This window comes from Stenella coeruleoalba (genome assembly GCF_951394435.1).
Source record: "Stenella coeruleoalba genome assembly, chromosome: 14".
Taxonomy (NCBI): Eukaryota; Metazoa; Chordata; class Mammalia; order Artiodactyla; family Delphinidae; genus Stenella; species Stenella coeruleoalba.
In genome coordinates this window covers 43239741-43265532 of record NC_137160.1, presented here as the reverse complement: position 1 = coordinate 43265532, position 25792 = coordinate 43239741, and the positions used below count along the sequence as shown (strand labels likewise).

General features: G+C 35.1%; 1 protein-coding gene and 1 pseudogene across 8 annotated transcripts in view; one reads left to right on the top strand and one right to left on the bottom strand.

Moving 5' to 3' along the window:
- TRAPPC8 (trafficking protein particle complex subunit 8) overlaps window positions 1–25792 on the bottom strand; it is a 91262-nt gene that overhangs the window by 23967 nt on the left and 41503 nt on the right. For 6 of the 7 annotated variants that reach the window (XM_079941850.1, XM_079941851.1, XM_079941852.1 and 3 more), the window contains 10 exons: window positions 22668–22892; window positions 21334–21442; window positions 19721–19915; window positions 18494–18621; window positions 15272–15346; window positions 14626–14752; window positions 12314–12468; window positions 5799–6241; window positions 4304–4451; window positions 1050–1146 (listed from right to left, as the gene is read on the bottom strand). In XM_079941850.1, the coding sequence (XP_079797976.1) occupies window positions 1050–1146; window positions 4304–4451; window positions 5799–6241; window positions 12314–12468; window positions 14626–14752; window positions 15272–15346; window positions 18494–18621; window positions 19721–19915; window positions 21334–21442; window positions 22668–22892 (1702 nt within the window). Of the gene's footprint in view, window positions 1–1049; window positions 1147–4303; window positions 4452–5798; window positions 6242–12313; window positions 12469–14625; window positions 14753–15271; window positions 15347–18493; window positions 18622–19720; window positions 19916–21333; window positions 21443–22667; window positions 22893–25792 lie in introns of those variants that run through there. The other variant, XM_079941856.1, reaches the window with a different exon arrangement.
- On the top strand, window positions 1989–4290 carry LOC307196681 (homeobox protein NANOG-like; annotated as a pseudogene). Its single transcript has one exon. The product of its transcript is annotated as a homeobox protein NANOG-like (transcript).

Sequence of the window (25792 nt, the reverse complement as noted above, 5' to 3'; positions counted from 1 at the left end):
AATCAAAACTACAATGAGGTATCACCTCACACCAGTCAGCATGGCCATCATAAAAATATCTACAAACAATAAATGCTGGAGAGGGCGTGGAGAAAAGGGAACACTCTTACACTGCTGGTGGGAATGTAAATTGATACAGCCACTGTGGAGAACAGTATGGAAGTTCCTTAAAAAACTAAAAATAGAACTACCATATGACCCAGCAATCCCACTACTGGGCATATACCCTGAGAAAACCATAAAAAGCCATGTACCACAATGTTCATTGCAGCTCTATTTACAATAGCCAGGACATGGAAGCAACCTAAGTGTCCATCGACAGATGAATGGATAAGGACGGTGTGGCAATATATACAATGGAATATTACTCAGCCATAAAAAGAAACGAAATTGAGTTATTTGTAGTGAGGTGGATGGACCTAGAGACTCTCATACAGAGTGAAGTAAATCAGAAAGAGAAAAACAAATAACATATGTTAATACATATATATGGAATCTTAAAAAAACCAAATAAATGGTTGTGAAGAACCTAGGGGCAGAACAGGATTAAAGATGCAGACATAGAGAATGGACTTGAGGACACGGGGATAGGGAAGGGTAAGCTGGGATGAAGTGAGAGAGTGGCATGGACATAGATACACTACCAAATGTAAAACAGATAGCTAGTGGGAAGCAGCCGCATAGCACAGGGAGATCAGCTCGGTGCTTTGTGACCACCTGGAGGGGTGGGATAAGGAGGGTGGGAGGGAGACGCAAGAGGGAGGAGATATGGCGATATACGTATACGTATAGCAGATTCACTTTGTTATACAGCAGAAACTAACACACCGTTGTAAAGCAATTATACTCCAATAAAGATGTTAAAAAAAAGGACTCTGATATAATGTAATATATGATATAATTATAGCAAAGTATATACAGATATTTAAATGAGTTAAAAAAAAGAAAGGCACCAATAATCTTATGACATTCTGGTACTGTTCTGAAAAAAATAAAATCAACGAAGGAAGATATCAGAATTTATTATGAAGAGGGAAAAAGGCACAAACCTTTGTTTTCAGAGAGATTTACAGATTTCTGTAACTTCCAGTGTTTGCTACTACTTGATACTTGTACTATATGGAATTCCTTAACACCTGCTTCACTCTATCAAAAGGAAATAAAAGAGTCATTCAAGATTTAGGAGCACTAACGTAGAATACTCTAATGAGAATGACACTGCTACCATAGTCAGTATCAATTAACATAAGATGAAATTTTTATTTTGAAATAAATTAACAATACATTTCAGAAATGTAAATTATTTAAATCCCTCTATAAACATTCTTAAAACACGTAAGTCATCATCTTATTCACAAAATAGATTTAATTATAATATACTCCCAGTGGCAAAGTTTTAAATATTGAAAGGCATTCAGTTATTAGAATCTATTATAATGAGTTATTTAATATATCAAAAATTATTTGCTGCCAATTTTTAATCAAAACCATAGCACTTTTATTTCTTCTGATCTTTCTCTCACATTCCTGTTAAGGCAAAAAGAACAGAATACCAATATACAGTCAATGTACATAAAATTATTTAAATTGCATATATTTTTTATTCTCCTGAATAGGAGCTAATTTGAAATTATTCAAATGTTCTTACTCTTACAAATATTGGTTTTTTGGGAAGATCACCGAAGTATCAGCACATTGACCTTAAATGTCCTAAAATGAAGTGACCATACAAATTTATGAAGCTAAAAGACATGACAGAAATAATAAGTAACATTTCAAACAGGTATCTAAACTGAATCAATATGAAGCTAAGATTCTACTTTAATAAGATCACAGTTCCTTCTTGAAGAATATTCATTTTGATACATAGAGGAAATACATAACATAGGAAAGATAAAAGATACATAAAGATAAAGGAAAGATAAAAGATACATAAACAGGAAAGATAAAATGTTTAAAATGCTTTATATAAAGGAAATGGTACTGCTGGAAATGTATAAGTAAGGGGTTATCAAGTTAATACTGAATGTGAAATCCTAACAGAACTTTGTAAATTTAAGCACATCAAAACACATCCTCGTCATTTTCCTACATTGGGCTGGTAGGCTTCCGTTATCATACAGGTGACTTCCCTTCATCCCATGTTTTTAATACTTTTACACCTGGAGATCTTCACCTTTCTCTAAGCTCTTCTACCTAGATTCTTAAGCCTGGACTTTTCCTACCATCTATCTAGCTCTTTGGTTTTCTCCCTCTCCTTCAATTCAACAACATGAGTGTGGACCCAGCTTGTCCCCAAAGCCTGCGTGGCCCCAAAGCATCCAATTCTAGGGAATCTTCACCAATGCCTGAGATTTACGGGCCTGAAGAAAATTATGTCCTTGCAAATGTCATCTGCTGAGACCCACGATATGGAGACTGTCTCTCCTCTTCCTTCCTTCTCCATGGATCTGCTTATTCAGGACAGTCCTGATTCTCCCACAAGCCCCAGAGTAAAACTAATAGCCACGGCTGCAGACAAGAGCACAGAGAAGAAGGAAGAGAAGGTCCTGGTCAAGAAGCAGAAGACCAGAACCGTGTTCTCTCAGTCGCAGCTGTGTGTGCTCAATGACAGATTTCAGAGGCAGAAATACCTCAGCCTCCAGCAAATGCAAGAACTTTCCAACATCCTGAACCTTAGCTACAAACAGGTTAAGACCTGGTTCCAGAACCAGAGAATGAAATGTAAGAGGTGGCAGAAAACAACTGGCTGAGGAATAGCAACATTGTGACTCAGGGCCCAGCAACTACAGAATACCCAGGCTTCTATTCCTACCACCAAGGATGCCTGGTGAACTCTTCCGGAAACCTGCCCACGTGGGGTAACCAGACCTGGGATAACCCAACTTGGAGCAACCAGAGCTGGAATAGTCAGTCCTGGAGCAACCAGAGCTGGAACAGTCAGACCTGGTGCCCCCAAGCTTGGAATAACCAGACTTGGAACAATCAATTCAACAACTATGTTGAGGAATTCCTGCAGCCCCAGATCCAGTTCTAGCAAAATTCTCCTGTCAGTGATTTGGAGGTCACCTTGGAAACTGCCGGGGAAAGCTATAAATACAGCAAACTGCTAAGTATTTCAATTCCCAACAGCAAATCATGGATTTATTCCCAAATTACTCCCTGAACACACAGCCTGAAGATTTCTAACGATGGCTGTATTATTCAATCTTAATTTGAGCTATGACTGTTATTACTTCCCTAGAATTTTTCTTTTACAATTACGTATCTCTCTGCCTTGACAAGCTGCTTTTCATTGTACCTTTTGTGTCAATTTGGGGGTGTATGATTGGTGTCTACTCAAAGAGGTTTCACAAGCATTGGCTTCTACGGACATCATGATAAAAGATGACAGGCGGCTATAGATAACTAGGTTATAATACTATTTTTTGGATATCTTTAGGATCTAGAACCTAACCTCAAAAATAGGGAGCAAAAGTACAAAGATGTGTAATGAAGGATTATTCATATTTTCTGGGATGGGGAGGCTTTACTTGTTAAGAACCTCAGTTGTTAAGGTGAAGGGTTAAGCTACAATGTGCTTCACTGATTTCCTCTACCCCTTTTTGCTACTTTACTACAACCCCTAATTTTTTCCACCAGTCTAGTATTTGTAGAAAGATGTTTTAATTTGTCCACATCATAATACTACCAGTTGGCTGGTTCGTTTATAAGTACCAATAAACAAAAAAATTACCCATTTAAAAAAAAAAAACACATCCTCAATGGTGAGACTAGAAAGCACTTTATGAGATCTTTTTTGGGTTGAATTACTGGTATACGGCCATATACCATATGATTATGTATCATATTAATACCACTAATACCACTAGATCCTTTCTTTTTTTTTTTTTTTTTTTTTTTGCGTTATGCGGGCCTCTCACTGTTGTGGCCTCTCCCGTTGCGGAGCACAGGCTCTGGACGCGCAGGCTCAGCGGCCATGGCTCACGGGCCCAGCCGCTCCGCGGCATGTGGGATCCTCCCGGACCGGGGCACGAACCCATGTCCCCTGCATCGGCAGGGGGACTCTCAACCACAGCGCCACCAGGGAAGCCCAATACCACTAGATCCTTTTATTTGAAGTACTGAGGGATAAAATTACGAAGCAAATTGAGAATTAACATGTTTTTACATTCCATTCTATATGAACATCCCTAAATTCCTAGCTTATGCTGTCTTGTGAAGGAAAAAAAAATCATTACGAAAAACAAAGGATACACTTAAAATATAATTAAAGACAAAATTTAGTTTTAAACCAGCTTACGGTATTGGTATTTTCCACATCCACAAAGACTAGCATATTGCCTCCTCTGCCCTCCTCATCTTCAAGAGAATTACTTCTGCAGACAGTGGCTCGCACATTCAAAGATCGACTGGTACAAATGACTGCCGTGTGTCTTAATATTCTGTGACTAAAGAAGTAAAAATCACAAATTTAATCTAAGACTCTCTCCCAATGTTATGATTCTCTAATTCCAAATAAAGCTTTTTAAAACCTATTCACCCTCAGGACAATTTATACTCTAAAAAAACCAAGACAGATACAATAAGGTAAAATTATCTAGTTAGCCTAACATTAGTTCAATTCTTTATTCTCAGTTTGGAAGAAAACTATTAGTCTCCTTTTTTCCCTGCTCATCAAACTCAGCCACAGTATAGTACATGAAAATAATCATCATATAGTCATGTCTTGATTATACCTCTTCTGATAGTAGTTCCAAAGTTAATGACTGAATGCCTACCAAGTAAATGCCAAACTTTCACCTGGCATTTAAGGCTCTCCACAATAGAGCTTTACAATTCCACCTTTATTCCCCCTTTATACATTTTATACTGTAGCCAAACTAACTATATGCAGTTCATATTTCCCAAGTTGGAAATTTTCATTCATATATACAGTTACTTCCGGGAATACCCACTACTCTCTTGCCTATCCCCTTTGATCCAAATTCTGAAATCTTTACTTTCTTTGGAAGCTCATTTTACCACTACTACATTCTACAAAGTCTTAATGGATTGCTTTGGCCAGAGAACTCTCTATCATCTTCTTAAGGGGAATTAACATTTACCGAAGACCTAAAATGTACCTGTCCTTACAAATATTATATCTTTTGGTTCTCATAGTAAGCCTTACAAGATATTTTATTAAATTTTAAAATGTAGCACAATTATTCCCGGTTAATTTTGTAAAAATGACAATGGCATTATCATAAAATACTCTACTGCGCTACAGGCTACAGATCCTTGTATAAGCCAGCTAGGTTTGATTTCTTCAGTGATGCCCATAACACCACCTAAATCATGTGCTCTGCAAATACATACATTTTGGGAGGCAGGGGAGGGCACTAGGGAAAAGGAAAAGGAAAACAGAGTAATCTTCTTTAAAAAGGATGACTGTAGGCAAGTTGTCTTCATATACAAATGACACCCTGTTTTAATACATGATACCTGTGAATTTCATTATTATGTGATAACGTTGGCCATAGTACTTAGTTGTATCGAAGAATCATGAAGTTTATAGAAAGAAGCATGAAAAAGATTAATGTAGCTTAATTTTTTCCACTTTTGGCTGCTTAGAACTTACAATTAGATTAGGGACAACCTCAGATACAAACTTCATGCATAATTTGGAAGGGAGTAATTTCTTAGTAAACTATGACATATGTTAACAAATATCAAAATGTTTATTTGAATGGGTGTATATATATCTATATATATTAGACGCAGAAGTTAAACCTAAAAAGTTTTATAATACTCACCGTATTTTAGGCTGCTTTTTAACACTTTCATAGTAAAACAAAAAGTTAATTTCATGGACACCTTCTTCATCTGGCCCACGTAACCACATTGGTAGCTGAACTGAAGCTCCAGGTAGAAGAACAGTGTCAGGAAGGGGAACAGGAATCACCTCTGGCTGACTTCCTATGCCAATGCCAAAGTCTACAGAAGAAGCTGATGATATGAGTGCTGTACACACAGAGGTAGAATCTGTCACAACAGTCTTGTAAGCACTACAGTTCTCAGAAGCTGAGGGACTTAGTGGTGTTAGAACAGCTGTGTTACCACCAAAAGTAAAGAACTCTGGACGTTTAGAAACAACCTTCAATCCAGTAAGAGGACATTTGCTGACATTGACAAATTCTACATATGCTTTTCGGATTTCTCCACAGAGAAGCCCTGTAGGAAAATGTATAAAGAACACCTGCATTGGAGGGAAAAAATATTATTATATTGTCTGTTAAAAATTCTGAACCTCTAATTAATAACACTTTAAGATGCTGTATTTCTTTACTACAGGTTTACAAGTATTTTATTAATTCTCTTTGATATCTCCCTGGGTATGTGGTATTAAGAACTCCATTTTAAAAAAGAGGATGAGACAGAGACCAGTGTTACTCAGTAGCAGATTTCAGAGTTATGAATTAAAGGTACAGTGTCAATAACTACAGGGCCACCGGCAAAACTTTCACAACTGTGTAGATTATGGACAAGAGAAGCTATAAGTAATTTAGCATGGTCACATGAACAATTATCAGCTGAAAAACCCTTAACATTGTCAACTTAAAAAGTAGCTCAACTATCTATTTATACATCATTAAAATGAAAAGAGGCACAATAAGTCTTAAAAGGGAAAAGCATATAGATGCGTGATTCCATATGTATAATTTAAAAAGCCGGTATCTTCGAATATCCTCAGGCTTTCAGTAAGCTGTGTGGAAGCAAAACCTGATCTGACAAATGGAGGTTCTTTATAGCCTTTTCCATTTAGTGTGATATTCATGTGGTTCACTCAAGCCACATTAATGTGCTTGATTACCAGGTGCTGCCACAAACCCAACAGGGGTCACATAATGCTTTAGATAAAAACACACATGTATATGCACAATTTCTAAAAATTAAAAAAAAAAAAATTGACTTCCAACACATGCCTGGCCTCAGGATTTCAGATAAGAGATGGAAATACGGGCTAACAAAATCATCCAGTAAGTCATCTGCATTTAAAAGATCCAGAAGAATAAGTGTCAGAAGTACTCTGACAGCATCTAAGAAAGGAAGAATATAAAGGTAACAGTATGAGGATTAAAGTTACAGCTGGCTGTCCCAAAGGAGTTATGAAAGTCCGGTGGAGGCTTCCCTGGTGGTGCAGTGGTTGAGAGTCCGCCTGCTGATGTAGGGGACACGGGTTCGTGCCCCGGTCCGGGAAGATCCCACATGCCGCGGAGCAGCTAGGCCCGTGAGCCATGGCTGCTGAGCCTGTGCGTCCGGAGCCTGTGCTCCGCAACGGGAGAGGTCACATCAGTGAGAGGCCCGTGTACCGCAAAAAAACAAACAAACAAAAAAAAAACAAAGTCCAGTGGAAGTATCTGTCTTTTAATCTTAGTTTGAATAGGACTTCATTATGGCCATATTCTTAAGGAATCAGATAAAATTTGGGGAAATCAGAAGCTTTAAAAATGGACATGAGAAAATAAGGGATTAAGGCAGAAATCCAAAACACAGATTAAGAAGATGGGAAAAAATAAACCAAGTATAGCATTATACTGAAGACACTGATGATGTACTAATTAGCTAGTATCAAATAAGCTTAGTCAAATAAGCTAAAATTTGTGAGGGAATATCAATTTTGAGTTGTTATATCAAAAACAACTGCATGAGTAACAAGTGAAACAGAGTACTGTAAAGACACACTAAAACACACACCGATACCCAGATACCATCAATAAGGCTACAGCACTGGTAGAATGGGAAGGGTGATGGAATAAGACCAGTGATACACCACTTGTAGGATACTGTGTAATATACCTTCAGAATAAAGGTTTTACTAAATACACTATGTTGACTCTAAGGAGAACCAGTGTATCTAGCCTTTACTTCAAATGCACTGTTGCTGAAAGTCCTTTATTTTATTTATTTTTTGGGCGGGGGCAGCTAGATTGGGTCTTAATTTTGGCACGCAGGATCTTTTCATTGCAGCATGTGGACTCTTGGCTGCGGCGCACAGGCTCAGTAGTTGGGGTGCGCGGGTTTAGCTGCCCCATGGCATGTGGGAATCTTAGTTCCCCAACCAGGGATTGAACCCACGTCCCCTGCACTGCAAGGCAGATTCTTAACCACTGCACCACCAGGGAAGTCCCTAAAAGTCCTTTTAAACAGGTGGTGTTTTGGACAGCTTCAAATTTTAATGGAAAATAAGACCAAGAACCAGGAGTGTGACTTCTACTAATTTATCCTAAAGATATATGTGTGATATGCATATACATAATGTATAAAACTGATATGCATAAGGTTATTTATTGTGGTTTTATCTGTAACAGCAAGTGATTGGACACAAGTGACAGACAAGTCTGGTTGAATAAACTACATGTACACAATTTACTGCCTATGCAGTGAGAACCTGAAGGGGCCTGCTCTTCTTTCTGCTATTCTATGTTAAAATTTATCCTAACAAAATGTTAAAAATTAGTAAGTGAAGAAAAAGTTTTGGAATGATACCATTTTTTCTCCAACAGAACTTAAATACAAAATATTTCTAAGTAGATACAGCTCATAGTTCACTGTTTGCTTTCAGTATGCTATACACATTAGAGTTAACACATGACACTTTAACTATATTTTCTCAACGAGTTTCTCTAATTTTCATCCTCAATCTTGTTTTGATAAATATATACTGTTAGAGACTATTTCATCAGATGCCGTAGATTGATTACTTCTTTCACTACTCCCTTAAACACTTCAAACTCTACAAAATATTTCTGACATAAGATATTAGGAATGGGAATATTCTATGATTTTTACTAATATTAATGTATACTACTGTTCATCCAAGTATAATATAAGGTCTCTTAACTGACTTCCATCATACCATGTCTGTTGGATTAACCAAATTCTCTAGTATTTCAATAGAAAATACTAAGTGATGTTTATGGAACTGAACATTAGTAGCTTTTGGTTTTCTACAAAACCCACCCTCTTTTATACCTTAAAGTACAACTTTTATCTGCAGATAAAATCTAGACATATACTGTACTTAGATTACTTGACAATTTCCTTTAGCTTCTCACTCTGAAGAAACCAAAACTGGACACTTAAAATGTCAACTTATGGATGTGGAAGAATGCATGAAAGATGAAATGAAACTCATATTAGGAAACCCATACCAACACAAAGAACTCATAGAAAAGGTCTCTAACCTAAACACACACCCCCAAAATAGTAAATAAATGGATATTCGTATGTTTTCAATTAAGGTAAAATGTTTAGGGTATGGATTTATTATGGTTTTTTTGGTTATTCACTTTACAAGCTTTTTTTGTTTAATCAACCAAACACCAGTTGCTGTATTATGTAGAACAAGAGGTCCTCTGCTCTAAAACACCCTCTTCAGGGAGAACTGCATCTATAACAATAAAATTTTAAAAACAAAACAAAAACACTATGGTATGCAAGAGGCAAAGTTAAGGACAGAACCAGCAATATCGAAAACAAGATGAATGTAAATTTAAAGACTGCTGAGTTAAACAGAACTTAAAGTCAAACATCAACTGGTTCAACTTCCCTCATTTTATAAGTGAAGAAACTTTCCAAGATCATATAATTAGAGATGGGCTTAGACAGAAGCTGAAAAGCTAAGCTCTATCCTTAACAATGTGTGCCTGAGAAGCACTGCACTTAAAAACCATTGGCACATTTAACAGTCTTAATAATTGAAGAACATTTAACTAATGTGGTATAATAAAAACCATAAGCTAGGAGAATCTATAAAAACTGAGTATTTTGGTATTCTCTACTGATTTATCTCAAAACTTAAACCAGAGAAGTCAGAATCTCCCCTTTTGCAAGTAAGCTCTAGCAAATTCTTACATATACAATCCTAAGCAAAATGTTTATTAGTTAGTAACTTCTAAACTACAATGGTATTGAATAGCCCTAAAATAACATTTGGATCCCAACTCATTTCATCTTCAGTCTCAAAACTCCTAGCTATAGCAATGCAATTGTAATAAAAATGCCAATTTTCATTATTGTATTATTGTGGGAACTTGACAAACTTGGACAAAAGTGGCACAAGTGTAAGAAAAAAATTATTATGAGCAGGCCTCGGCTTGCCAAATTAAAAAAAGATGATAAAGCAAGAGTATGGAAATGACACAAAAACAGAAGAAATGTCAAGGAGAATAGGTATCATCTGCATAACATACTTTCAGGATATTAGTATATTAGGAAGATGCCATAATAAGTTGCCAATATTCAATTAATGGTAATTGGGACTAGAAACAAAGTTTGATCCCTACCCCCTGACATTCAGAGAGTATATTCCCTTGGATTTCAAAGCAAAGACACTAAACAATAAAACTATAGAAGTTTTGACTAGGGAAGTCTCTGTAAGTAAATATAAAACTTAGAAGCAACCAAGTAAAGGACTATCAGTTAAGAATGATTTAATAGAAGTTAAAAATCTTTAAGTGATGAAAGACACCAAATCAAAGTTAAAGTATGTGCAAATATTTATCAACCAGAAACTGGCACTGCCATCAGTCTTTAATGAGTCTTTTATTTGCCCTACACAACTCTTTAAATGCAACATAATTAAGCAAGTGTAAAATCTGGGCAGAATACATGCAGCTCAGCAATACCTTTCCCTTAACACACACACATCACCGTTTCCATGAGCATGTTACCTACCCCACCACTACAGGATTAGTACCCATAAAATCATCCAATGAGAAAAAGGAAGTGACCCAATTAAAGGGTATCATATGGACTTACAGAAGAAACAAATCATACAGACCAAAAAAATGAAGATTGACTAACTTATCAGTTATCAAAGAAATGCCATTTTGATTTGCAGAAGTTAAAAAAAAAAAAAAACCTGATAGTATCCATTATGGCACAGACATGAAGCAACGGGCACTCTCATTCTGAAGGAAAAGTGTCAATTCCTACAGCCTTGCTGAAGGTAATTTTATAGTATATTGCATGATTGACCCAACAATTCCATTTCTAAAAGCCTAGTCTAATCTAGAACATGAACAAAATATGTATATAATAATAATGTTTACTGCAGAACTGTCAGTAATGATGAAAAACTAGAACCACACCCATCAATACATAAATGATTAAAGTACATTATAATGTATCTGAATAAAGGAACACCTTATCTAGCTGTTAAAAAAGAATTTTACTGATTGTGAACAAAGACCAAGTTTTGTTGTTAAAGACAAAAAGCAAGTCACAGGATAAAATGTGCAGTATGATTATTAAAAATATATATAAGTGTAAAACGAAAGGTCTGAAAAGAGAAACATCTGTTTGGAATCACTGGCGCTTTCTGAAGGTGAATGACTAAGCTTCTAACTCCCCTACTAGGGAAACATGAGGATGCAGGAGGAAGGCCCTCTTTCCAGTGTTCACACTTATACTTCATGGCTGTGCCACTGGCCTGCCTTTCAGGTAAACACCTGACTCAAGGTGGGCCATAGTTCTTTCCTAGATTTGTAATGAAGTGGCACAAAGACCAGAAGTTGTAAGACTGAAGTCATATCAAAAGTAATGCTTTCTAAAGGCTTTACGAATTCCCTGGAGCTGCTGAGTCCTTATTCTTCCTTGAGACCTACTGTTCTGTGATACTTTAGTTTCCATGAGATATTCCAAAATCCTTCAAACTAAATAATATTGGTGGGGGGAGGCGGGTTGTGCTACCCAGCATCAGTTTCTATCTTTTGCAACTAAAAGATGGCATGAAAGTATGACAGGGTGGGATACAAAGAAAGTGAAGGGAATATTGGTTTTATTCATATAAAAATTATCTATATTGCTTAAATTTTTTACAAGAATTAACTCCTGTTATTTTTATATCCTACCCAGAAAGAGCCATTGATTTAAATAACAACCAAAGTGTTCTTTCAGAAGGTTTTTCTCAACTTCCATTAGTATTCTGAGGATTGTATCTTACAACCTGGCTGTGACTTAATGCTAATTTGCATGATTATCTTATCTTTGTAAATTACATCTGTTCAGCATCAGCTTTTTTTTGGCTGCACCACACAGCACACGGGATCCCAGCTCCCAGACCAGGGACCGAACCCACACCCCCCACAACCCCACAGTGGAAGCGCAGAGTCTCAACCACTGGACCGCCAGGGAAGTCCCCAAGAATTTAAAAGTGCATTTCAATCTATCAATAATACCAAAGTCTAAAATTAACCTACCCAAAATATCATCCTCACCTTACAGATAAATTATTAAGTGTATGCAATTTTAAAAAGTGAAATACCTCCAACAGTGGCATTTCCTCAGTGATTATGGGATCTAGACGTCGATCAGGACCATATTTAATAGATGTTTTCTCTTCTTTTGTGTTGTTAAGTCGAGGACCTTGAATTTCTAAATCCTGTCTCCCTCGGACTGACATACTCAAGGAATGCTTTCCTGAAATAAAAAACAATCAATGCCCTAAAATAATTTGGTATGTTAACTGACATCAATTTAGCTTGAATATATGAATACTGTATGTTTCAGATTATTTCTAGAAAAATTCTAGACAATTACTAATTATCATGGTTAATCAAAGAATTAAGCACATTTTATTTCCATGCTTAACAACACCTATTGTATGCTGCTTAATTTCTCATTTTATTAGGATTTACTTACTTTACAGAAGGACTACTAAATAGGAAGTTTTTGAAACCTACATTTAACCATAATGGCTATTAACCAAAAAGATCTATCTGACAGAACAGCTACTCATATTCAGTATATATATACTAATTTGAATTATTTCTGGATTATAAATAACTACATCTTCTTAATAGAATGCACAAAGAAAATTAAAGATAGTATAGGTAGCTTTCTCAAAATTAAACTCACTTAATAATCATGTGAGATTTTCCTCAAAAGCTTCCACACATTGCATGTAGGTGTGAAAAAAGCCAGGGTGTACAACTTTATTTCCTGCAGGAATACTTAGAGTCTTTAATGTGCTGAAGATCAATGTGATACTCCCAGACCAGACACACAATGTAGCATTTCCCATACCTCATCTGACCCAGATCCTTATTAGCATTTTACATAGTAAATAGAACTACACTAAAACTTCATAAAAATTCTGCTATAAGATGCAATTTAATAGTTAATTCAGGTTCTCCTCCCACTGTCATAAAATATTTATTAATGCATATATTCGGTACCTTAAATGAAGCAATTAGCTATAATTTATTGACAACCGTAACTTTGTGGTACTCGATTAAAATCCTAGGTAGGTACAGTGGGAAAGGAAAGAAGCTTCAAAAAGTTTTTAACACTCAGTTTACTTACTTAAAATATTCAAAAATTAGCAAGATTATTTATAAAAGAATCTTGTCTGGTGCTTTTCAACCAAGAATTACACATATAGTACTAAAATGCATAAACGCCATACTCAACTTTAGTGTCAATTACACAAATAGTACTAAAATGCATAAACACCATACTCAACTTTAGTATCAATTTTTTCCTTATAATTTTTGAATTCTTACGGATTCATTCCACTTCTGTATACTTTTTTAAAAAATGTTTTATTGAATTATCCTAGATATGCAGGCAAGTAGAAATATCCAACTGAAGGTTAAAAGCACCAACAAATTTTCCAAGTGTTCCCAAAGGATTTCCCAATATAATCAGCTTTTGTAAATGCTAAATTCAAGTCTGCCGATGACCATAATTTGTTAAAAAAAATAATAAGGGGCTTCCCTGGTGGCGCAGTGGTTGGGAGTCCGCCTGCCGATGCGGGGGACGCGGGTTCGTGCCCTGGTCCGGGAGGATCTCACGTGCCACGGAGCGGCTGGGCCCGTGGGCCATGGCCGCTGGGCCTGTGCGTCCGGAGCCTGTGCTCCGCAGCGGGAGAGGCCACAGCAGTGAGAGGCCCGCGTACCGCAAAAAAAAAAAAAAAAAGACTTAGCTACTAAAATTAAGAGATAGAAGTGATAGATTTTATAGTAAACTCTCTCTCTAGCATCTTGTCAACTTAAACTCAAATAACAATTACAAGGTAATATAAGAAGGGTTCCCTGAAAATTAAAGGGCAAAAAAAAGGCAAACCATGTTAAACATATATATCTAGTAGTTTTACTCTTCAAAACTTTGTAAAACTTATCATCTGGGACACCAAGAATATCAGCTTAACTCTAAATCCTACTCTTTTTACAAAACAGATGACAGAATTTAAGGTGTTTCACATCCAATGATATGAAAACACTGGTCTTTAGTTTTCATATTCAAAAAATAGAATATATTAAGACAATGTTTTTTTGTACTGGCAGCAGATATCTCAACCAATGGTTAGAATATATTTAGTTAGAATTTACTAAATTTGGATCAATAACAAAAAAGAAAAATACATAGGGTAGAACCAAAGGATTATCAAAAATACGTCAGAAGGGAATAAAGTTGTTTTATTTTTGAAGCAATTGCAGAGTTAAAAATAATCCAAATTATCCATTCTTTCATTTGATTAAATGCCTTATTAAATGTACATTAAACTTATTTTTAAAATACCTCATTTTTCATTTTATTCTATGGAGATTTAATTATTAGTTTCTATAGCTTTACCTGTGTGACATCCAGGAAGAGCACCAATGCCATCTACTGTCATGGAGCCCTGAATAGTGCCAAGATTATAAACAACTCCCAGAATATGCAGCTCCCCTATGTGATGGGGAAAGAGCTTTAGCCTTGCCTGTGGAGATATTTAAGTCACTCTTATTATCTGTTTTCATAGTCTCTTAAATAGTGCAATACCTAAATTCTGTAATGTTGCAGAATTTATATTTAATATCAATAATTTAATATCAATATAAACTCATGACCTAAACTTAACTATCAATTGATTTCTCTTACTAGAACGCATTTTCTTCAAAAGAAATTTTCTAAATTCAAAAGTTATAGGCCTGGATCCTCATCAATACTTTTAATAAAAGCCAATATATTCTGGTCAACCAAATATCATATGAAATTACAATACTCATCCCAAAAAGAAAGCAAAAACTTTTTTCACCAGGCTTCTTAGGAAATTAACAAACTAAAGACCACTGCAAACCTACTTTCCCAATCTCCCCCCGTGCAATTCCACTTTCCTAATATTCCAAATTTAGTTTTTAAGAAAACTGGAATATAAAACAAACTGAATAAATGGATTTTTAAAATTTGTTTTCATCTTACTTTTAAAGACTTGACAGAAAAATAATGAAACAATTACCACTTTAGATTCTTCACTATTAATTAAGAATTCTGAAACAACTTCAGTTCCAATCATTTCAGGTTCACCTTTTACCTGAAAAGTAAATTATGTAAAATATACATTCTAAGGAATAAAGTAGCAGATTATTAACATTTCTATGTATCAATATTTAAGAACAATAACAATAGTTATAGTTAGCATTTATTAGCTTTTCACCATGTGCTAAGCAATATGCAAAGTCCTTTGATTTCACACCGGCAGTAAAGTCATGCAGTAGTAGGCACTTGATTTATTTTATTTTCATTTCATTCAGTCCAATTCAACTGCAGAAGATAAGTGATCTACTCAAAGTCACAGCCACCAAGAAGATAAAACCTCAAGAGATACAAGTTCAGTTGCTCATCGTAAAAAAAATGGCCAAAATGGCCATTTAATTTAATCTTGCAATAAGAGCAAATTTTTTCTTTTACTCCGACCAGCCTCTTTTTCCAAATTGGCCAATTACACATGGAAAAAGTAATAACAGCTTAAGTAGGATACATAAGATTCGTGGACAATAAGGGCAGTGCGGAAGAGCAAAAAAGTCCTGTCTCTTCCAAAAGCAGGGCTAAAGTTGGCTCACACTGGGGTAAACTTAATCCTCATAAACCCTGTTTAACTTTTACCATGAAATTAGTTAATTGACACAAGAAATAAAAATTTCATTTCCCTAAATTCCAGTTCAGCATCTTAGTCCATCACCAGTAGCAGCTCATGAAGAAACCCAAAGAGTTTGAAATTTACAGAAAAAAGTGCAACTTCATTATACACAATGACAATTTTCACTTAACTTTAATAAACCTCCTTTAAAACCTAACATCTTGAATGGACTAACATACATCAAAAACTAATAGATCTTTTAAAAAAACTTTTCCAAGAGTGAACAATTTATACTCTTCTAATTTGTATTCCAGGCATCCAAAAAACATTAGAAAAATTACCGAGGTTGCTAAAATTCAAGTCAGAATAGAGCCCGGGAAACCTCAATCTTTCAAAACTATTCACAATAAGTGTAAATAATCACAAAATGTCTTCAATGAATTTAAGCAGCAAGACTTAAGACTTAATAAAGCAATCTTTAAAAAAATGAAAACACTTCAAGAGAAATAGTTTAAAGTTAGTATAACAGACATCTTCTTTTAAGTTTTCCCTTCATAAATCAGCACCAAAATATTGGGATATTTCTCAATTTAAAAATAATTTTTACCACATTATTAAAGCATATAGCAAGGTAGTATGAAGAAGTATAAGTAACATAATAGATATTGGTGAATAAACAAATAAATAACTAAGTAAAAAAATGTACTTGCCCAAGTTATTTCTGTTACAATCAGCTGGGTAACAAAATTTCCTGCCTCAAAAATAACTATCTTAAATATATAAAGAAATTATACAGACATACATAAGAAAAAAGATAAATGTAAATGAAAGTTATGACAATTCACAAGAGAAGAAATACAAAAACAAGAACTTCAACTTCACTAGAAATCAATGAAATGGAAAATAAAATAGTAAGACAGCATTTTTCTTAACCTATAAAATGGAGATTTTTTTAAATAAATAAGAATACTTAATCTTGCAAAGATGAGATACCCAACCCCATATACTGCTGGTGCAAAGCTTGTTGGTATGACCTTTTGGGAAACCAAGAGTATTAAAATATTTATTCCCTAAAATATTCTAACTTCATGCCTAGGAATTTTTCCTACAGAAGTAATCAGGATAAGAAACTATGTACTCAAATTTTCACCAATGAATTATTATAATAGTAAACAAATGAAAACTTCCAAAACTACTACCAATGGAGAGAGTAGAATAGCTTACAGACCATTCGTGTTATGGAATATTATACAAAAATGAAATATTAATATGTTTAATACCAAAATATGCATATAAATACAGAATTAAAAAAGCAACATACATAATGAGAATCCCACATATGAGGAAAAAACATACAAATGCAAATGATTAGAAAGGCATACAAAAGTGTTAAAGTAGTTATTTCTAAATACTGATAAGACAATGATATCTAAGAAGCAAAACAAATGAACAAACATAACAAAACAAAAAGTCATAGATACAGAGAACAAACTGGTAATTGCCAGGGGGTGGGGTGGGAGGAAACAGGTGAGGGAGATTAAGAGGTACAAACTTCCAGTTGCAAAGTAAATGAGTCACAAGAAATGTACAATGTGGGGAATACAGTCAATAACTCTGTAACATCTTTGTATGGTGACAGATGACAACTAGACTTATTATGGTGATCATTTTAAAATGTACAGAAATAGCAAATCACTATGTTGTGTATCAGGAACTAACATAGCATTGTAGGTCAATTATACCTCAAAAACAAAAAAACAAATGAACAAACTCATAGAAAAAGAGATCTGATTTGTGGTTATCAGAGGCAGGGAGTGGGGAGAGGGGGAACTGGATGAAAGAAGTCAAAAGATACAAAATTCCAGTTGTAAGATAAGATACTAGAAACGTAATGTACAGCATAATAAATATAACTAACACTGTTGTATGTTATATAAGAAAGTTAAGAGAAAATCCTAAGCATTCTCATCACAAGGAAAAATATTTTTTTCTATTTCTTTAATTTTGTATCTATATAAGATGATGGATGCTAGTAAACTTACTATGATAACCATTTCTTGAGGTATGTTAAGTCAAATCATTATGCTGTACACCTTAAACTTACACAATGCTGTATGTCAGTTATATCTCAATAAAACTGGAAGAAATAAATGCTGAGAAGACAAAACAGTTTTACTTCTATCCTTATCTTCTTCTGTACTCTCAATTTTCAATAAGCATATCTCATACTTTTTGTAACTAGAGAAAATAAGCATAAAAGAAGAGTAACTTCAGGGCTTCCCTGGTGGCGCAGTGGTTGAGAGTCCGCCTGCCGATGCAGGGGACACAGGTTCGTGCCCCGGTCTGGGAAGATCCCACATGCTGCGGAGCGGCTAGACCCATGAGCCATGGCCGCTGAGCCTGCGCGTCCGGAGCCTGTGCTCCGCAACAGGAGAGGCCGCAACAGTGAGAGGCCCGCGTACCGCAAAAACAAAGAACAAAACAAACAAACAAAAAAGAGTAACTTCAGCTCACTGAACAGAAGAAGTTGAAATGCTATTACAGCATCTGTTAAGACTGTTACTGAAACATGCTTATTACAAATACCTTTTAACAACTTACTAGTTCTTTAACTTCATTTTCCTTTCCACTGACATCTTTAGGTTGAAACTTCCAGAGCAATGACAAATCAGTCAACAAAAGTGGAACTTTCAAAGGGTTTCTAAAAGCCACTTCCACTGTTATTGGCTCTATAAAAGAAAGGCCTAAATTAATAACTTGAATAAACCCCATACATCACCCTATGCTTCAATTCTCTGAACACACCTTGCTTTCACAGCTCTGCATTTCTGCCTATCACCTTGTAAATGTCCATTTATTCAGGATTCAGTTTAAATTACCTTCTCAAGAAGATTTCCCCAATGTCATTCTGTCTTCTATATTCCAAAAGCACATTGCATATTCCTGTATTAAAGCCCCCACTGCATGGTTTTATAAATGCAGCTCACTACATTATGAGTACTCAATTTACTTTTGCATCCCCAACTTCTAGTCATATTTGGCATGCAGAACATTATCTTGAGGGCTTCCCTGGTGGTGCAGTGGTTAAGAATCCACCTGCCAATGCAGGTGACACAGGTTCGAGCCCTGGTCCGGGAAGATCCTACATGCCACGGAGCAACTAAGCCCGTGCGCCACAACTACTAAGCCTGTGCTCTAGAGCCCGCGACCCACAACTACTGAGCCCACGTACCACAGCTACTGAAGCCCGTGTGCCTAGAGCCCGTGCTCCGCAACAAGAGAAGCCACCGCAATGAGAAGCTCACGCACGGCAATGAAGAGTAGCTCCTGCTCGCCACAATTAGAGAAAGCCCACGTGTGGCAACAAAGACCCGACACAGCCCAAATAAATAAATTAATTAATTAAATTAAAAGAAAAAAACCAAAAAAACCCACATTATCCTGAATACACTGTAAACAAAATAAAAGCTGATTCACGTTGTTGTACAGCAGAAACTAACACAACATTGTAAAGCATTTATACTCCAATAAAGATGTCAGGGGGAAAAAAAAACATGAATAGAAATTCAAGGGACTTCCCTGGTTGTCCAGTGGGTAAGACTCCACGCTCCCAATGCAGGGGGTCCAGGTTGGATCCCTGGTTGGGGAACTAGATCCCGCATGCATGCCACAACTAAGAAGTCCGCATGCTACAACTAAGAAGATCCCGCATGCTGCAACTAAAGATCCTGTGTGCCACAACTAAGACCCAGCACAGCCAAAATAAATAAATAAAAATAAATAATTAAATAAATAAATATTTTTTAAGAAGAAATTCAAGTATATCACCTTCTACAACTGTGAGCGGAAATCTTGAGTTATCTGAGTAACTGTTCAAACAGTACTCTGTGGGGTGGAAGTTGGATGGAAGTACTCCTCTGTTGACCACAGCCACAACGTGTTCCTCAAGTTCTCGCCACTGCTGAGAGGATTCAGAGTCATATTCTTGATCAAGACTTATATGAGTAGCTGCTTGCTTTTCACCTTAAAAAAAAAGAAAAGTGTCACTATTAAATACGCATATTTATTAACACCTGCCCTCAAATGAAATATATTTAAAATAAAGGTCTAAAGTATCCAAATAAACACATATACCATTCTTGCCTATTTCCAATTATCTGAGAGAAAAATAACCTCTTACTAATTCTAGCCTGACTGGAACTTAACTTATAATATTGATGCTTTTTTCCTTCTGACTCTGAAAGAATACATCTTCCTAGTTGTCTACAATTTTATATGAAATATTTCAAACATACGAACAAAGCATGGAGAATAATATAACAAATACTTGTATATCAAAATTTAACAAATGTTAACTTTGTTATATGATCCCAAATTTTATTTAAAAATAAAATAAATGTTACAGATAGAGTTGATGTCCTCTATGTCACCCTCCCCAATCCTGTCACTCTCCTTCATCTCCTCCACTGGTACCACTTCTTCCCAGAGCTACTCTGAAGCATAACATTCACACTCATATTTTTTATTTTTTTTACCTTACCAAATGAGTGTATACATAAACAATTCATAGAGTTGGTTTATATTTTTGAAATTTATATACATGGAATTACATTTCAGCCATCATTCTGCAACTTTTTTCACTCAGCTTTATGCTGGGGGTATTATCCATGAAACCATTATATGAATGTACCAAAATTTATCAATTCATTCCCTGCTGTTTTACTTTTCTTGCTACTAAAAACAATGCTGCTATAAGCATCCTGATAAATATTTTTAAATAAATTACTAAATTAGCTCTTAAAAAGAAACATATTAAGCTCCAATTAAGAAGGCTTAAAATTACAAAGTTTACTTTAACATGCATGAAGACCCTTGATATATTTATACTTTTGGCCCAGGACTGCCATTCTACAGCTCAACGCTAAGGAAATAATCCTATGTTTTAAAAAAGTCTTACAATAAGAACAGCATAATATTGGCAACTGTTCACTGCATCTGTATACATTTGAAATTTTCCATAATAAAATGTTAAGACAAGTTTTATCCACAAAAATGTCTATTACAACTTAGATTTTATATAAGCAAAAAGATGGAAACTATAAAACAAGCAAATGTTACAATACTTTATATGCAATGAATGGAATATTTTACAGCCATTAAAAATGTTTATCAAGATTATGTAATAACATGAGAATTCTTTATATTATATAAGAAAAGTCATTATAAGTACGGCTATTTTGTTGTTATTGTTTTTAGTTTTTAAAGCTGGAAGGAAAACCCCAAAGTAGTAGCTCAGGTAGCAGGGTAACAGATGATATGGTATTGCTGTTTATTTTCAAATATTCTTTAACAACTACACATTATTTTTTAAATGGAAAAAGATGAAAAAACTTAAACAAAAAAAGTCAAGAGGTAACAAAGCCAAATTAAACTTTACTAACCATCTGCTGGTCGTCTGTCATGGCCAAAGAAAACCCGTGTTGCTGAACTGTTAATATATGGTAAAGGAAGCTGCGGTAAAGGACCATCTGGTGATAGCTGACTTACATTCTAGGAAAAATACCAAAGAAAAGAACAATTTTTGAGAAAACTTCGTTATCTTCAAAATGTGCTTCCTCATTTTTTAATACACAAGATATTAAAAACATGTTAAACAAGAATATTAATTACTAGTTTTACTTAATATTTTAGAGTCATAAAATTTTATAACTGGGAAGAACTTTAGATATCATTGATTGTGGTCCAGGAGAATCTCCCTAAGGTTACTCCGCTAGTTAGTTCTCTCTGGATGTTATACCTCCAAATATTATTATTATTATTTTTATTTTTAATCACATCACCACCCCTCCCCCACCCCACCGCTTCCCCTCTTGGTGTCCATACATTTGTTCTCTACATCTGTGTCTCTATTTCTGCCCTGCAAACTGGTTCATCTGTACCATTTTTCTAGGTTCCACATATATGCATTAATATACAGTATTTGTTTTTCTCTTTCTGACTTAACTTCACTCTGTATGACACTCTCTAGATCCATCCACGTCTCTATAAATGACCCAATTTCATTCCTTTTTATGGCTGAGTAATATTCCATTGTATATATGTAACACATCTTTATTTTTGTATGTTTTTTACCTGGACTCATTATAGCATCCTCTCTGCCAAAATTCTTACCCATATGATTTCAAATTAATAAAGTATAAAAGGGTAATTATATTTTGCAGGACAGATAAAATATTTACTATTCATGGACCCTGAGGAAAAAATTACAACTTTCCATTTCTCCACAAAACAATGCTTTAAAGTTACTATCCTCCTGTCTCAGTGAAATATTTTTTCTTCCTATTAATTCTACTGCATTACATCAAATTAATCTACCTCCCACAGATCCGTATCTCCTTATCTTTCATAGGAAAAAGAGAGGAATGTACTTTCCAAATGGGGAGATAACCCAATATACTGTAAAACCAGTTATAATTCAAAAATACATATTGAAGAAACAGTCCAGAAAGCTCATGGCATCTTTTTTTTTAAAGATTCCAAGTACAGATACAAATGTTTACTGGAATATTAAAATTCTCTTTTATGAGAACTGTGGAAAGGCAGCACAACTCAGATCTATGACCAAAAAGCCTAGCCTGCCATATTAAGACAGATAATTCCATATATTCTAATAAAAACACTTATAAGACTCCTACTAGCTAGTACTGAATGTGCTTTTTGCTGAAAATAATGACAAATATAATTTTAATATACACTCTTGAAAATAAGTGTTCACCTTGTAAACATAAAGATATTCTCTGAGGAAGGCCCCTTGTTGAGCAGCAGATTGTTTACTTTCATTGATTAAAATATGCCTAAAAGCAGACACAGCATTGTCCAGTTGCCTAAGAGTATAGGACTGACGTCCAATGGTGAAGTTAATGTGATCCTCTGCAAGAGACCAGCCTTTTCCTTTGTAAACTTGCATGGCTTGACAATAGCAGCGTAAAGCATGTTTCTTCTGTAAGAAAATATACAAAACAAAGTATTACAATCCAAATTTCTCTTGGACTGGAAAAAATAACACACACACACACACACACACACGAAATCAAGTAACTGGTAATTAGTTCTTCCTCTAATAGACACTGGGATGATGAGGAAAATGAAACTAACATTTATGAAAACCCCTTTGTAATTACTGCTAAAAACCAAGTGGTCCTGAAGCAAACAAGTAACTGCTCTGTCCAAGGGCAAGAAGTCTAAGAAGTCAGGGCTAATAATGACTTCATGAAAAACCATCTGGGAGTTTCCAGAGCAGTAGCACATGGAGTCATGGATCAGTTAGAGACTTGCCGTCGTTAGCTTCTAGCTGAGAACTATCTTGTAAAGTCTAAATTTTGTTATAGTCAGCTCTCTATACCACCGCACTGGGCTGAACAGTAATGTGCATTCTAATACTGCATATATGAGTATATGGTATAAGTATGTACTTATATTTATTGGTCTTGTTTGTTTGGTAGTGATAGAGTTTGGCATCCTTTTCTTCTGCCCACCGCTGCATCCTGCCACACCCATGAGCAGATATTTGGCTTTAATTATATATCACTGCCACCCTCTGAACTCAGACAAGCTCCATTCTAAAACTGGGATTTGGTACCAAGAAAAAGGCTTCTCTCCACCTAACCTTTTGCTTCAGACTAAATTCTTGTAACCACTCCCCTCTCCAGGGCAGATTTACAAATTCTGTACCATGTTTAACCAGAATTGTTCATTGTTTTAGGAAATGTTTTCTTGAAAAGAGATAAGGAAAGCAAATCAAAATCATCTGCCACTTGATAGCATGCAATAAGAACAGTCTCTCTTTTGTGATATCCTTACAAAGATACCCGATTTGAATCTCAGGATGAGGAAACATCAGATAAGCCTAAACTGAGGGACATTCTACAAAATAACCGGCCTATAATCGTTAAAAGTGTCAATATCATAAATGTCAAAGTATCCTTCTGAACAGGATCCTTCACTATAAAGGACATTTAGGGGGCAACTATCAAAACCTGAATGGCATCTAAGGATTAGATAGTAGTACTGTATTAGTACTAAGTTCTTGATTTTCATTGTTGTTTTATGGTAATACAGGAGAAAAAAATTTGTTTCTAAGAAACAGGAAATATGTCCTAAAGTACTGGGGGGTACTGGGGCACCAGGCACACAACTCTCAAATGGCTCAAGTAAACAAAAGTTTCTGAACTGTGCTTGTAACTTTTTTATAAGTTTGAGATTATTTCAAAATAATTTTTAAGTGATGTTTCTTTAAAAAACAAAAAACCCAATCTCTGTACTGCATTTAGTAAAGGAACACAGTTACTGAATCTTACAAACTGAGAGATAAAGAGAAACGAAGGTGTCTAGAAGTGTCACGTTCAAGTGCATTTTTTAGGATCTCTTGAAAAAGCATCTAAAGAGATTTAAGAGGTAACAAGGATTTAAAGTCTGCCTTTTGAAGTAAAAAATAGAAAGAGTGTCCAGGGTATTCTGGGCACAAACACCTTCTCCAGCACTTTCTTAATTTTTTTTTTTTAACTGTAAAAGTCTCTTATAATGTCAGTTCTCTAACTTTAAATACCTTATACGTGTTCATATTCTTAATGAAAAAATTGAATTATAAAAAATTTCTGGGGACAAGTAATTCAACATGAACTCACAGAGAGGACTGAGAAATGACATTACTATATATATATAATATCCTCTATGCTCCTCACTCATCCTTCCCAATACACACACCTGTTTTTAATGGAAATGTTATAAAAAGTTGGTGCTTCTCAGAAACAACCTGGCCTCAGTCAGAATTACGTGCCCTATGCGTGCCCTATCTTCCAAGGAAGATACTGTTCTTGACAAACTTCAAAGGGACATATATTTGCTTTTCCAATAGGTCTTCATTACCAGTTATATTTTCAAGTTTCTACTACTTGAGAAAGCAATTCCCTGGGTTCAAGGTATACAGAGTGGTCACAAAACAGCAACCTACCTTGGAATCATTAATTCCATGAGATAACTACAGTTAAAGATGATTATTAGGCCAGATAGCAAATGTATGTCAACCTACCACAATGTAGTCATTTTTAACTTGCTATACATTTCCTAGAAACAATATGCCCTGTACTTTTAGAAGGTAAATACAAGATCCAATGACATCATAACCACAAATGAAACCATTCACAAAAGTGGACAAAGATGTGGAAAAAGGATAACTTACTTTTAATAAGAGACACAATCATTCCTAATGGGGCATATAATTATTCTTCTAAGGAAAGGAAACCACATGCTTAACACATTTTGTAGATTTTTGAATAACACTTTTTAAGCAAAGATAAACAATGGAATAGCACGTTTTAGATGCATTTTATACTTACTATGGAAAAAAGCTGTGAAAAATCAGAGCTTTTTTACCCCCACTTCAGAGCCTGAGAAATTCTAATACATGAAGTACATCAAATTATTATAAAGACTTTTAATTTTATAAATTTTTTACAGTTTTGTATTTAATATAAAGCAAGGTCACATATTTTCTAACTTGCCAGTTTCCAAAAATAGAGGGAGGAACCCAAATTTTGAAAAGTTGGTTTTTAAAAATCACGGCATTCTTACATGAAATTGAGAATAATTTTAGAACATCTTTATTTCTTTGTATCTTTGAAATAATATGTAATTTACAACACTGGCATGTTCTGGTTATCGCAGACTTTGAAAAATGTATGTTCATAAAAATTCTTATTAATTAAATTCAAAAAAATCCTCACACTCCCTGACTAGATTAAAAAATTCCTTAAGAGACAAGACATGTTAGTTTTACGGGTGTAAGCTCAGCTCCTAGCAAAGTCCCTGGAATACAGAGATGATTACTCAACCCACACTTCT